Source organism: Struthio camelus, chromosome Z (genome assembly GCF_040807025.1).
Source record: "Struthio camelus isolate bStrCam1 chromosome Z, bStrCam1.hap1, whole genome shotgun sequence".
In the NCBI taxonomy this organism is placed as follows: Eukaryota; Metazoa; Chordata; class Aves; order Struthioniformes; family Struthionidae; genus Struthio; species Struthio camelus.
Window position 1 is genome coordinate 76,100,978 of NC_090982.1, and position 14,753 is coordinate 76,115,730.

At 39.7% G+C, this 14,753-nt stretch overlaps 1 protein-coding gene across 1 annotated transcript in view; it reads right to left on the reverse strand.

Moving 5' to 3' along the window:
• Positions 1–7,343: 7,343 nt before the first annotated feature.
• The window catches only part of LOC138064813 (threonine--tRNA ligase 1, cytoplasmic-like), a 12,440-nt gene continuing 5,030 nt past the window's right edge, over positions 7,344–14,753 (reverse strand). The window contains exons 7-14 of the mRNA XM_068928789.1: positions 14,289–14,516; positions 14,063–14,200; positions 13,527–13,604; positions 10,716–10,816; positions 10,487–10,591; positions 9,735–9,807; positions 8,841–8,955; positions 7,344–7,821 (exon numbers count right to left, since the gene is read on the reverse strand). Of these exons, the coding sequence (XP_068784890.1) occupies positions 7,673–7,821; positions 8,841–8,955; positions 9,735–9,807; positions 10,487–10,591; positions 10,716–10,816; positions 13,527–13,604; positions 14,063–14,200; positions 14,289–14,516 (987 nt within the window). The 3' untranslated portion in view covers positions 7,344–7,672. The remainder of the gene's footprint in view (positions 7,822–8,840; positions 8,956–9,734; positions 9,808–10,486; positions 10,592–10,715; positions 10,817–13,526; positions 13,605–14,062; positions 14,201–14,288; positions 14,517–14,753) is intronic.

A 14,753-nucleotide genomic window follows, 5' to 3' on the forward strand; every position in this document is an offset into this window, starting at 1 on the left:
CAGGTGACCCATCAGGACTCCTAGTGGAGTAAGTTTTGTAGAAATTCTCTTTAGATCACTCCATTGCTCTTGTTATTTCACTTATGTCTGGTTGTGACACAGATAATCCATTTAAGGTCATGTTATAATATTCGAAAAGAGGCTACCTAACAAAGCCAATAAAATTATTATTCTTAGCAAATGGTATTCTTCCAGAGGTTTGAATCTGTGAATATGGAGTCGGGCTGGCCAGCCTAAGGAAGGCAAGTGAGTTCCAGTGAGGATCCCTTGGCAGCTCTTTGCAGATATGAGAACAGAGATTTCACTACCTCTACTGTGGGCTGACATGTGCAGCTGAACTTCCGACGGTCATTTCCTTTGTCAGCTGAGATAACATCATCAGTGTTAAAAGAATGGGGACAGCAAATATCCACCGCATGAGCCCTCATGCAGACACCTGTGCTTTCCTAGCGACCCCCTAATATAGCAAACCCCCCAAAACCTGTCTGAACAAGCATGATTAGCTGTGGATGTATTGTGATTGAAACATGCTCAGGACATGGGCTCGGGCACTGGTTCATGACTGGCTCCAATGTTTAAAGGTTGGCATATTCTTTGGGCCTTCTCAGATAGTGGCTGGGCATGGTTCAGGATAAGGCACCTGGAAGACACTGCTATTAAAAGGCAGTTTGGACATGGCATCTTTGGTTGGGCTGACAGCAAAACGGCATGTCAATGTAAACAGGCAGGTAACATCTGTCCTTTCCCCTTTCAAGTTCTGAGTAAAGACACTTTGCCCTTTTCTCCATCCTGTTGTCTCCTCCATTTGTCTGCCTTCTCTTACACATTTCATGCGTCCCTTTCCTCTTCTCATGATCTCAGCTCAAGCCATGACTTAAATGCCATGTTTGCCTCTTGTTTATTGTTCTGGAAAACACAGCTCAAAGGCTCTTTGTTACAATATCCCCACAGTGGCAGCACTTTATCCCACAGTTAAAGTGGGATGGAATAAGAACACCGAGCATCAATGTTAGGACCTTCAGCAAGTTCTTCATTTACACTTGCAATGTGATGAGACTAGCAGTGTGTATGGGATAAATGCTGATACCTCTCTCCATCTTAATTTTTAATGGGTTGTGCTGGGTTAAATGTTTATAAGCAATGCAATGTTTTTCTTCATTGAAGCACAAGGCAAATTGCATCATTTAGTGTATCTTAATCGATATGAAGATTGATGTCTCTATAGATATCACTCTCTTCCATTCATTTGGAAGCACTGCTAGAAAGAGAGTGACAGCTTACCATAATCACCCCATGCTGTCTTCTATACATAGGTATGATGGAAATGACCCTACCAACAGTTTATGATGCCTCTTTTGGTGAGGTTGTAATTTGGAAGATACAGACTATCTTGTAAACAAAGCACTGCCTTGCAGAGTATTCTTTTGCTGAGGACACAGTCGTATACCACAACACTGCACCAGCACTAGACATGTGGGGGACTTCAACATAAATACGAAATTGCCTCTGTGATTTGGATACTTCAGGGCCAGGCAGCGGCTGGATGCAGAATCAGTTATGGACTGAGACTGGGCTCTAGTTTCTGCTTGAGTCCCACTCCCGATGCTAAGACCTTTCTTGAGTTCAGCTCCAAGAGCTAGTTTTTTTAAACAGCTCATTTTGGCTGCTTTCCAGGTCACTGAGTGGTTGGCATATCCAGATCAGCCAAGCTAAATACTGGATTCCTCTGTACATGTCATGTACAAGTCTGTACGTGAAACCAAAAGGAATTATTGAGCTCTGATTTGAGGGATGGATCTGAACCCTGAAAAAAAACCAGCTCTGAATTTCTAACAAAAATTGCTCCTTGTTTCTCCTGAAGTCTGAGTTCCCCATCTACAAACCGAGGATGAAAAATGAGCATTTATCATATGAGGAAATTAAGTTTGGTTGTTTGGTCATTTCTGGTCAGAGCTTGGCAGCCTCCATCTGTGCATAAAGTCTCTTATTAAAAAATAAAACTTATCATTGGAAGCTAAAGCTAAACATTTTGAAATTGTTAATTGTTAATCATAATCTAAAAAACATCTCTGGCAATAAAAGATAATAACATCTCAGCTATCTGATGCGAAGGAGTGTAGGAACGTCTACCTTTTTAATGTGAGAAGGGGGAAGCTAGGTAGTAAAGTTCCAGCTGGCCACATTAGAAATTTCCTCGTTTGGATTTGTAGTCTGTCCAGGAACACCCTGCTCAAGGTTGTGTTATAGTGGTTTAAAAATCCCCAAACAACCTGCTCCTAAAGAGAGTCTCCATTTGATCATGTGTATGCAGCTTCCCTTTGTCGTCTTGGTATGATCTAAGGGTATCTGGACTCCACCTGATCCCTCTGTGGACACCATCTAACTTGATGTGGAAGCCAGGACTCTCATACAATACAATATGATTTAATTTTCTGTATCTTGGTGGAGTATTTATGAGTCAATGTCATTGTATGGTTATTAGCTCTCATCTGGTAATGGCTTATTGGAAAGGTTTGCTTTGTAATTTTGACAATTCAGTGGTTGCACCAATAAAAGGTGTCTTCCATTGGCATACATACATATACACATATATATATATACACACACACACATATGCATGTTTATGTTTATTCAGTTTATTCAGAGCTGTTCCAGTGTGCAGCCTGACATGCCTGCAGATATGGAAGTGTAGAAATTTCACATCCTTCTGGGACTTCATTCCATTACACAAAAATAAAGATAAATTCTCCCTCTGTTGCTATAGATGTACTGTAGACAGGTTACAGTTTGTGCCTTAAGTGTGCAATTGAGAAATCACATATCAGACATGATTAGATTAATGCCATTGTGCATTTAAACTCTTGCAGATTATTAAGTTAACTTGTCGTGATGTTGGCATACACATCCATGTACAAAGGTTAGTTGTGAGTATTCCCAAAATGAAGAATGATGTTTCAGGAGGGTAACAAATTGATGAATGCCTGTTTTGTAAGCCTGCTGATTCCTGTGATGTATAGCAAAAGATACTTTAAATGCCAGTCCCACATTGGCATGGAATGAATATATTTTCTTTCAATCTAGTGAGATAAACCTGTCATAGGACAGGATGCTTGAAACTTGAAGGAGCTTAATTGTACTTTGCACGTGGACATAGCCCAAGACAGCACTTAATGTCTTTGTTCCAGGCTTTCCTGCCTAATCACTGCTGCCCATCTGCCAGCCCTCTTGTCCCTGTTTCTGCTTCTCTTTCCTTGAGACCTACTCTAACTACCTGAAGAAGGTGTTGGCTTTGCACCAGGCCAGGATGGTCATCTAACCTTAAATCTTTCTCTTCATGTTCTTCCCTACTGTGCCCACTCCCCTACCTAGTGCCCACTGTAAGTCAGAGAGCTTTACTGCAGCAGAGCGGGCATCATCTGGGCTGCTTGCTGGCTCACCACTGAGCCAGTCCAGCAGCAGGTTCTCGGTGCTTCTGGAAGGTTTAACATGAGAGGGTCTTGCCTGGGGCACAGCCAGCTCCTCACTACCCCATGGCAGTCTGTGCTGGCCATAGGGGTTGTCATTGTAATGAGGATCCCAAAAAGAGGTAGTTCCAGAGGGTTTAGGAAAGCAAAGGCTGTCTGGTGATACGTTGTGCTCTCCAGTTCTGTGGTCTGTACTCCTTTATCTTTTATTACAGCTAGATATACACAGCTGACTTGTGGAAGCTCTGTCATGTTTAATTGGCATGAATAGTCTCCTCTTTCCAGATACTCAACCCTTTGGCTTTTTTTTTTTTTTTTTTAATTTTCATGCATGCACTCGGCATCACGGAAGACTTTCATGGTTTCAGGAGAACTCTGTGATGCAGTTGAAGGGAATTCTTTTGAGTGGGATGCAGAAATCTTATTTATTGATGCTAATTATGTAGCCCAGATGATTTACCTTGAAATTTGAAAACATTATGAAAGGACTTTCTTTGATTGCCCCTGTTCATCTGGGCACTGTCTCATAAGACTATTAATGCATATTTTGCTCCAGAGGTTCTCCTACTCCTGTCTATGCAAAAATTAACTTTGATTGATAGAAAGTCCAAATGTAGCATACTCTATCACAGTGGCTAGCAAGGCATCCAGCATAACCAGGCAAGTATGAAGGAATGTTCCTGTCCAAAGCAGCTGGAAAACCCTGGTGTGTAGAAAGGAGAAGTGTTTTGGAAATTCTCGTAAGTACCAAGCATCATATGCTGTCTTTGTTTTTATAAATATAGCCTCTAGCGATACATAATTTTCATGTTATCAGTTTACCGTTATTTGATTCCACTGCCAATTGCTTATATCTTTGCCAAAAACTTACTGTGCAGGTAAGAAATTGTAGTGAAAGCTAAGGCAATCTTGTAACTACATAGGGCATAAGCTGAAGGTCTTAATTTTGGTCTACTCTAACTGGGGAGAAGACAGACTTGGCAAATTAGTATTTATTTTACCACAGGGATTTGTTTGCTTTTCTGGGGGAACTGGAGTGGACTGGGTCTGGATGTAATGGAAAAATATAGTCAGGTCAGGACTGACTTTGTAAAGGTGCTTAAAATAATAATCAACAATTTATCCTACAGATGGATTCTCCCTAAAGGCAATTCATTGGTTGTGGAGGGAGTTGGCTGAGTTACTGAGGCTGACTGAATATTGAAACTTTTATCAGTTTATTCCAATGATCTAAGACATGAAGTAATATTGGCCACCGTGTGGGAATCTCAAGACTCTTCGTGGAATTACCCTCGGTCATGGCAGCGTCCACATGAAACTCCTTCAGGGAAGGTTGCACAACTGAAGAGTGCACAGAAAACTGAAGGCCCATGTAGTGACCTATCCATGTGGACGTTCCTGCTAGACCCTATTGTCCAGTTACGTACTTGGATGAGCTATCAGGTTAGGTATCTGTCTTCATCTTTCAGCAGTTTGCATTTAAATTTGCTTTAAGGTATCAAAGCATGCTCTGGAAAAGTGGAATTGGTGGCTTTCAGACCTTGGAAAGACTTATTCAATGACATTTCTTGGCAAGTGCTCAAGCCACTAAACTATTATACAACAGCTGCATGGTGTCCTCCTGCCCTAAGAGATGGCCATGGTGTTTTGTCAGGAGCTCGGTCCTGACAGAGATGATCAGCAGTGCCCTAAGCCTACTCTTCAAGGGACTTCTGCTTGAACTGAGAGAGAGAGAGAGAGAGAGAGAGAGAGAGAGAGAGAGAAAGAGAGAGAGAGAGAAAGAGAGAGAGAGAGAAAGAGAGAGAGAGAGAAAGAGAGAGAGAGAGAGAGAGAGAGAGAGAGAGAGAGAGAGAGAGAAAGAGAGAGAGAGAGAGAGAGAGAGAGAGAGAGAGAGAGAGAGAGAGAGAGAGAGAGACGACATGCTACTCAGGACAGGCCAAATTCTGCTTCTGCATATGGCCATAACACTAGGTAGCCAGAGAACTTCTACAGTCAGAGAAGCAGAGAGCAATGAGTTTAGATGGCACTTGAGTGGGTTCAATCATGATTTAGGTGTAGACACCTCAGTTCTGTTCATATCCTGCTCAAGATGCCCATGTATTTTATGTATTTTACTGGATTGTACCCTTAGGTGTTGTTTCTAATAATAGAGGCATTTATATCATTATTAGTTTTGAAAGCATAATCTAGTTAAATAAGGGCTCTATAGCAGGGTAAACTGTACAAGACTGACATCTAGTGATTTATACACAGTAGTGGCTAGCATTTTACAGCACTGTTTGAGAGTATCTCTTTACAGGAATATGACAAGTTAGTACTTCTAACATGAAGTGCACATACAGATCCCTACAACAAACACGAAAGGCAGAGCACTGTAAAACTCAGCAAACATGCCAACTTAGTTAGAAGGTGGTCTAAAGCATGTTTCACAGAAAGCAAAATGGAACTAGCGGCCCCTTTTTTGGTCTGGGACTGGTATCTGCCCCATTTTTGCTTCAGCATCTACATTTAAGTCCTCCTGCCCCAGGGACAGCTGACATATGCTTCTACTCTGTTTTGCACTAGCAATGGTTACATCAGAGTAAAATAAAGCAGGTGCAAAAATACTAATTAAAAAAAAAAAATCAGGTTGAGGCATTTGAAACCTAATTCGCCCCCTGCCCCCACTGAAATAATTTTAAAAGCAGCAAGGCCGTGGAAAATAAATTTCCTCTTTTATCACAGCACTTAGATGGAATGTCATTAGCCCGGATGAGCTAAAGAGGCAGGAAATAGCTTTTTTGCTAAAAATCTGCTGGGGGACAGGGTAAGACTGAATCTAAGATGGGTTCAACTCCTGATGTAATGTTATCCCCACAGCTGAGAAAGGTAGGTGAGAAAAAGGTAGATGAAATGTTTCTGCTCAGATGTTAGCGGAACGGAGGCTTTTAAAAGACAGGCTGATTCAAACCTGTCGTCTGAGTTGTGTGAGAACTGTGATCTTTGCTAGGGCTGTAGCAGTAACAGCTCTTTCCCCTGCCCCTTCCCAAAGAACAGTAACCAACAGCCTTTGGAAGTTGTTCAGATCAGTTAAAAATCAACAAAAAGAAACTCTGGTTTTATTTTTTTTTGTCAATGACAGGCATTTGGCATTTCCTTCTTCTCAGCCAGTAGATTGGGGGGGGGGGGGAGCACAAACAGTTGATGAGGTCCTTCAAATGTCAGCCAGGAAGGCTTCTAATTTGATACCTCATGCCCTGGGTTTGTAGCTTGGCACAGAGATGTCCCATTGACATGTACTGTACCATATTAAATTGAAAAATTGCATTGTCTAAAGAAAAAAAAAAATCATTTGTCCTAGCTAGTTCAGTACACCCTAGTTTTTCCCATGACACATTAAGCCTTACTGAAAGGACAGGTCAAAGAACAGAAACATTCTACCTGTTCCCAAGGATCCTAACTTCCCTATCTGCTTGTTTAGCCCTATTATTCCCTCCTCTTCAAGACAGTCTTATCCCTATCCCAAGCTACAATGAACATCTCCTCAGGGTGAATATATTTCAGATGCTGCCTTTGAGAAACAGTATGGTTTGCCCCTGTTTAGCAGCTCAGTGCTAGGTAGCAGACAGTCTCACTTCAGGAATGCCATGTGTAGAGAGCTGGACCATTCCCAGAGGCACCAACACCTACTGAAGCAGGAGACCTCTGCTCCTTTCCTTGCTTATGTGAAGAGGAACTGTTCAGAATCGATACATTTAATTAGGGTAGGGATACTCTGCAGCTCAGACTGCAAAGTATCACTTAACCTGCTACAGGAGATTCTCCAAAAGCTGCTGCAGGGCATGGTTCCTGTGTGGTTTCTTAAGCACAAAGTCTCTTGTTTAACTTTCATGAAAAACATTTGTTATCAAAGTGAATTTTATTCTTAATTGGGTAGTTAGAATGTTGTAGGTATCCCTGATGAACATTTCCATTTTTTCTTGCAGTTGCAGAAGGGGTCATTTTACCTAGCTTCATCTATTATTGATCAGCAGCCAAGAAATTTTACTTCATGGTTTGTGAAAAATTGATTTTACAAAGAGATATGTTTGACTAAGAAAGATCTCTGCTAAAATAAGTGAGAAGTCCAATGTGAAATATATGTCAAATCTGGTTCAGCACAAACAGCTCTATGGTTAACTGAGTAAGAAAAGCCAGAATCTTCTTAATGCCAGGTAGATTAGACGGTGTTAAAATTCTTCTTCGGCTTGTTTGCAACGGGTTCGTTTCAGTTCCAGCAGTCTCTCCACCGTGTCAGCAATTGTACGCTCGCCATGCACCTTGTTATCTCTAGTGCGAATATTAACTGTTCCACTTGCCTTCTCCTTTTCACCAACAACTAAAAATAACCAAGATGCAAAGAGGTTAACTTAATATTCCTTGAGCATTTTTTTTCATTCCCATAGAACAAATATATTAAACAGAAATTCTAAAAGTCTTAACAACCAACAAATCAAGTCCTTTGTCCTCCTCCAACCCAGCCAAACTTAGAACCGTAGCAGCCACTAGTCTTCTTTCTTAATCACATCTTTTTAAAAAGGTTTTAGTATATTATAAATAGCAGCTTAGTAAAATACGAACAAGGGGAAAAGTAAACTGAGTAAGTTCTCAGCTTGGCTTATTTCCTATTAAAGAGAGGAAACCTAGTCTAGGAGAGCCCCATGGACAAAGGTTAGAAAGACAATTTTATCATAAATAACCAAAAGTTCTTTTTTTTTTTTTTTTTAAACTTTATAGAGCCAGCAGGGTAACTCTAAGCTTTTCCAATAAATTATTTGTTGATTTTAAACAAATAAAATATAGACACCAAGACAATACCTGTCTCATTACAAATATAAATTTTATAGGATATACTCGGAGGTAGCTATGGAAGTAGTCCGTATGACTAAGACACATCACATACTTGAGGGTCAGTTTCTAATTGTTCCTGCATCACCTTCTCTTGCTAGACTCTGATCTTAGACATGCACACATAGTTCAGAACTGCATGACAGGTGAATGCAGTGAAAATATGGCACTTCTTTTGCCACGCAAAAGAAGAGCAATAGAAGAGCAAAATACTGAAAAAAAAATCACTTAATCTGCCTGACAAATTAAGAGAACGTCCACACGTGTCTCCATACTACTGACAAGAAGAGCGTAACGTACTTTTACTAAAGCAGTAGTAATGCCTTAGGCCACTCAACAGTGATCTCCTTCCACTAACAGCTGCACAAGCAAGGAATGCCCATCACGCAGAAAACACTGACTAAAACACTGACTACCAGTCTCTGCCTTGCTCACAGAAGAGCTAAATCAAATCCTAGTCCTAGTCAAGAAAGTCAGCCAACATAAAATAAGACATGCCCTATGCATTACCCAGAATGAAGTTATACTGTGCAAGCTGAGCGTTTCTAATCTTCTTGTTCAGTGTGCACCCAGGATCTACATCAACATCTGCCATTAATCCAGCATCATGGAACTGCTGTCTGACCTAGAAGAAAAAGTATTTAAACTGTCGTTGAAGACGGATACAGTATTTCATGATGATGAACTATGTGACTTGTAGGCTTAGCAAGCCAGTCAAACTTGTCTAACCCCTGCCCCCGCCCCAAGCCAAACACACCATTGTTGGCTCAGGCCTTGGAGATGAGCACAGTTCAAGAATTTAAAAACATGTCAGCTATCATAAGCTCATACACACTAAATCACTAAGCAGTGCTATGAATACCTTTGGGCCGAATAGTGACTTGAATTTGGTATTGAGAAAGGCAGCAGAATGATGGAGCTTTCTGATTAGAAGATTTTATTCTGCAGGCTTTTTTTTTTTTTTTTTTTTTAAATGTATTACGTGCTTGAAAGAAATACAGAAGACCACCAACTGGATGCCAAAGATGCAAAGACCCTGCTTCATCTTTCTTATTACTCTGCAAGATGCGCACGGCCATGGGAGACTGGAACCTGAAGGGCAAAGAGTTTTTCCCCCTCTAGTTGAAAAGCTAACCTTTCCAATAATAAAAGCATCACCACAATCAGCATTTGTTGCATGGATACCCAAAAATCTGTTTCAGGTCCTCTTTAAACTCCATCTACAATTTCAGCAGCTTAATTTGTCATCCTTGTAATATATAAAGGATACAACATAATATGCAAACACCTATCCTATTTATTTCAGATAAGTAGTATTAATCATTAATAACAGAGTATCCCACTTCTTAAATACAGTATTTCTTGGACTTAAACAAAAATCACCTAAAACCCATGCTACTTCACCTTTTGAGCATATTCATCACACGTTGGTCCCACTGGTACCACCATTACCTGCTGCGGGGAGAGCCAGAGCGGCCTTCAGAAAACAAAAAACAAGTTGTACAGCTTTTAGTATTTTTCACTATGAAACAGCCTATGAATAGATGGGACTAAAATCTACACTACAGGTTCATTAAACCACTTGCTTAGGTTGGTTTCAGAGGGGATGACAGCCCTCGAGTAACAGTTTATCTCCGCACAAACCTGACCGTCTAAAGGAAAATTGCAGCATGGGCAAAAGTACTTAGCTGAAGTGTCAAGTCGTGTTTTACGACAGAAACACTCACAACTGAGCTGTTACACTCGTTATTAACTAATCATGGAAAAATGTTTACTTTTGAGCCTCCCTAGCAGTCAGAGAGATCATCCCTGTCAGGTATCAAATGGCAGCAGGTTAAGGATGTTACCTACATAAATGACTCTCCAAAGCAGCCCAGCTGCCAGAACAAGATGAGAGATGCATGGCTTATATAGCTAAGCTGTATGCTGCACCTGCAAGAGTGATATCACGTACTGGCTAGTATATCTAGGATTACTTAACATCTAGGGAATGTGATTCAGCAGGAATTACCTTGTGGTATATATCTACAGCACAACTCTGTAGCAAGCAAGTAGAATGAATCCTGCTAACTCTTGTATACTTGGGGGCCAATTTATCTTCCACTACATAAAATGTTTGCTCAAATGGGAATAATAAATCTACTTTTCAACATTACCATTTGCCTCCATAGTTTTCAGTTAGAATGGCGATCATTCTTTCCACAGATCCCAGGATGGCCCGGTGAATGATAACTGGTCTTGTCTTGTCATTACCATCATGGCTGTGAATAAGGTTGTTTTTTTTTTTTTTTTAAATAAGGCTGTTTCTTTTTATAAACTTATGCCTGTAAGTGACAGGCAAGCTACATTCTACAGCAATTAAAAAACATCAGCTGCTCTACTCACCTGACAAAGGTAAGGTTAAATCTGACTGGCAGCTGGAAATCCAGCTGGATTGTAGCACACTGGTGGTAGCGACCAATGGCATCTTTAATCTGAATATCAATCTTAGAAACAAAAGAGAAACTTTTACTGGAGTTTAAGAAAAAAAAGCATTTCCCTCTGTAAGCAAATGCATTTTCAGATAGAGGCTTTCACTCAGGGCAGTACCCAGGAACTATATATGATTTTACAGAACATTCTTTCACTTTGGCCTACTTTAGGATTTAAATGATGTGCAGGCTCTGATGCAGATACCTGTCAGAATGAAAAACGAGGCGAGCCAGTAGAGTGGCATTACTTTGGAGGGAACCGCATTTAATACATCACACTGTTTGTGTGAGTTTCAATCTGCTTTGCTTTTCTTGGGACTTGTGACTTTCATGGGCCTTTTTACTGAGTAAATTCAGCAGCACATCAAGGGAAGAGTGCACGTACACTGGATCAGAACTGAACACTTGTCACTGAAAATAAGACTTCTTCAACCTGAAACTGGAAAATTTGTGCTTGATTGTTATGCAACATTGGAATATTTGATAGCTTATATTACAAATTCAGAGTACAGGCACAGGGATGAGAAGCCTTGTGTTAAATAAACCCCCTTCTAATAGGCATTGTATTAATTAGTGACACTCATTTTGTCTATGTGACTATCTACCATCAAGCCTATTCTTTCTGTTGTATCTTATAAGCTTTAAAGCTGAGCATACTTGTGATAAAAAGTTGCACAAGCCCACAGCTAGCCAACGTGAGAAGTTATACTATCTGGACCTTACTTATTTAGCAAATTGCTTTCTTACTCTCGATTTTACCAGTATGGCTATATGTTGGGGCTGTGTTCCTTATTTTACTTTATATATCAAATAAACAGATCAGTGTTTCAGTCACTTAAGTTCTAAATGTATTTCAAAAGAAATTGTGCTAAATATGAACTGTTAAAAAAAATTTCATTCAGAAGCCAGAGTTTATCACAGAAGCTTTTTCTGATGAGTAACTGACCTATCAAAATACACTATTTATAACCCTCTATTAATTTCAAATCATCTTGGTAAAGAGTAGAAAAAAAAGTCTAAGTTAGTTTAAAGGTACCCTAGATGTGGAGCTTCACTTAACATGTAACTTTAACCAAAGCCAAGTGCAACAGGCTACGTGTCTGCTCACTTCACTTTAGCTGGAGTGTACTAGAACTAAGTACAAGGTTAACTGAGGTTAACAAAGTTAAATGTTCCTGCAGATATTTGCCTCCTTTCAAATCAGCTGAGGAAATTGCTAAATCCTGTTTGCATTTCATCTTGTGAATGATTAGCTGCTATAATACATTCCATGTACAACCTATAAAATGAAATTGAGTCAATTAACATACAAAGAATTCAGAATCAGTTTACTAAACGAATTAATGTAGACATAAATGTAGGCTAGGTTTATTAGAGAAAGATTGAAAAGTAATTTTGTAATGCTCTGTGTCCTTATGTACAGAGATGCAAGTACATTTCTACAGACCCTTACTTAATCTGTGCAGACTGAGGAGACGTCTTTTAAAAATATAAAATCAATGGAAGGTTTTTTTTTTTTTTAAATACCAAAACCCACTAGCAACTCACCTTAGCTATAAAACTGTGCCAGTAAAAGGAATTTTTCAAAAATTTGTTTAATCAATAAAATGAAGGGTTTTTTTTTTTCCCCTCATTGCTTGTTTTATATAGGAACATAGAGTTAGGATTTCTCATTGCTTGTTTTATATAGCAGTACGAGTTTATTTATATAGGTTAGGCTTCACTGTTCACTGGAAAAAAAAGTATTTCTAATGTAGCTATTGCTCTGGTAATACAAATCTGACAGCGCCACCTTCTGTTCATATAGCTCACTAAATTATTTGGCTGCTGCTTAAACAGAGCTGATCAGTTTGTACATATAAATTGGGTTTAATTAATGAAAAGAATGTTAGAGCTATGTGGAAACCAGGAACACAGAATATTTTTCTCTCGCCCATGAAAGTAAAAGCTTATGTAGCTGGTAAAATACATGATTTCAGTCTGACAGCATCTTGAGTCAGATGACTATTAAAAAAACCAAAACCCTTCCTTCTTAATCTCAGCCTTTAACAATCTCAACATGGACCAACCTGTCAGTTTAGGAATTAGTTTTGTTCTGCACCCTCCACCCAAAAATAAAAAGCACCAATGCTTTAATGAATCGTGTACTCACACTGAAAAAAGTCATTTATAACGTTACATTGCAAGGGAATTTGCAGGATGATGAGTGAAAAGAGGAGTTGTCTTTACCCCAGATCAGGAATTAAAAATAAACAAACAAATAAGAGCATCACCACATTTACTCCCCCTTTTCTCACAATAATATATGAAAAGTGTTATTTATGTATTAACAGCATTTAGTGTCCATTTGTACTGGTTTAATTAACTTAAAGCAGAACATGTACTAGATGCAGCCTTTGTCTTGCTCAGGTATGTATTTGAAGACATCTGGTAAACAATCTGCACAGAAAGATGCCTAATAGTTGTCCTTCTGGGGAATCCATACATTACAAGACTTTATAGAGACTAAAACCAATGTAACGTCTAAGCTACACGTGAGGACTGCTGTGTTTTTTTTTTCCTGCTCATCCACTATACTGTGGAAAACTGCACTTGCACGCTATCCCTATTGTCAAGATTAGGGCAGTAACAACAGAAAACAAGGAACTGTATAGCTTTTTTTTCTACCTCATCCAAACAAAATTAAAAGCTTAACCCAACTAGAGGCTGATTCTAACATACTAACCTTAGGTCCGTAGAAAGCTCCGTCGCCAGGGTTTAATTCCCACTTCTCACCAAATTCATTGAGGCTGTTTTCAAGTTGCTAGAGATAAAGGACACCCACACTCAGCATTTTTCCCCATCGTTTTCGTTTACTGTGTTTCCATGTTGCAGCATCAGGTCAGCCTTGCAGCTGCAAGGGCTAATCTTGTCCCTTTAGTCATGAAAGCAATCTGGCTTTTGGAAGATGGCTCTATGACTTATTACAGTGGCTGGTAAGACTGGTTTTCTTTCTCCTCGTAGTATATTTTTTGGCCAATAACAAAAAAAAAGATAAGTAAATTGTTTCTGACATGCAGACTGCATGGAGAGTGTAATCTCCATATAGAAGGACAACATACAATAAAAGCCATTTCTAGCAGCCAGACATAATTAAAGACTTATTGAGTTATATTTCTCATGCCCAGCTGTCTCTCTTCCCCCCAGAAGAGGATTTGTTCTTTCAGGTGTTCCAGCTGCAGCCTAGTTTTCATATAAAAAGTCATTAAAGTTACTGTTTACCTTCTCAGCTTGATTCCATACTTCAATATCTCCAAGATACTTTTCAGGACGAGTGGAGAGATTCAGTTTGAAGGAAAATCCAAAAACATCATACACAGTACGCAAGAACTGCAGACAACTCTTTATCTCCTCTTCAATCTTTATGAGAATGGAAATAAAGTGTCAGCTATGGGAAACTGACTGACTTGGATTTTAACAGGCGATTTCATTTAACAGCAGCCCATACCTGCTCCATAGCACAGAATATGTGAGCATCATCCTGTTGGAACCGGCGTACTCGAGTGAGTCCTGTAAGAGCTCCGGACAGTTCATTACGATGCAGAACGCCAAAATCAGCCAACCGTAACGGCAGCTCACGCCACGATCTCGGACGATGATCAAACATAAGGCTGAGGGAAAAGTTTATTACTTGAAATTCATCCAGAATCAAAGTTCTGCAAAGACCAGCCGGTACCTAAGCAGACGTCCCTAACTCCAGCCTTGAGATCTGAATACAGTGAGCACTCATATCTATTTTCTTTGGGAAAAAAAATTCAGATACTGTTTACAGCTGATAGGCTTCCCCCACCACACACAGAGAGGGTACAATAGCTCCTAAAACCGAACACTAAGACCCGGAGGGCTAAATTGCCATAAAATGAACAATGCTCAGGTATCAATTTTGGATATCCAAGTTTTGTAGTACCAAGAT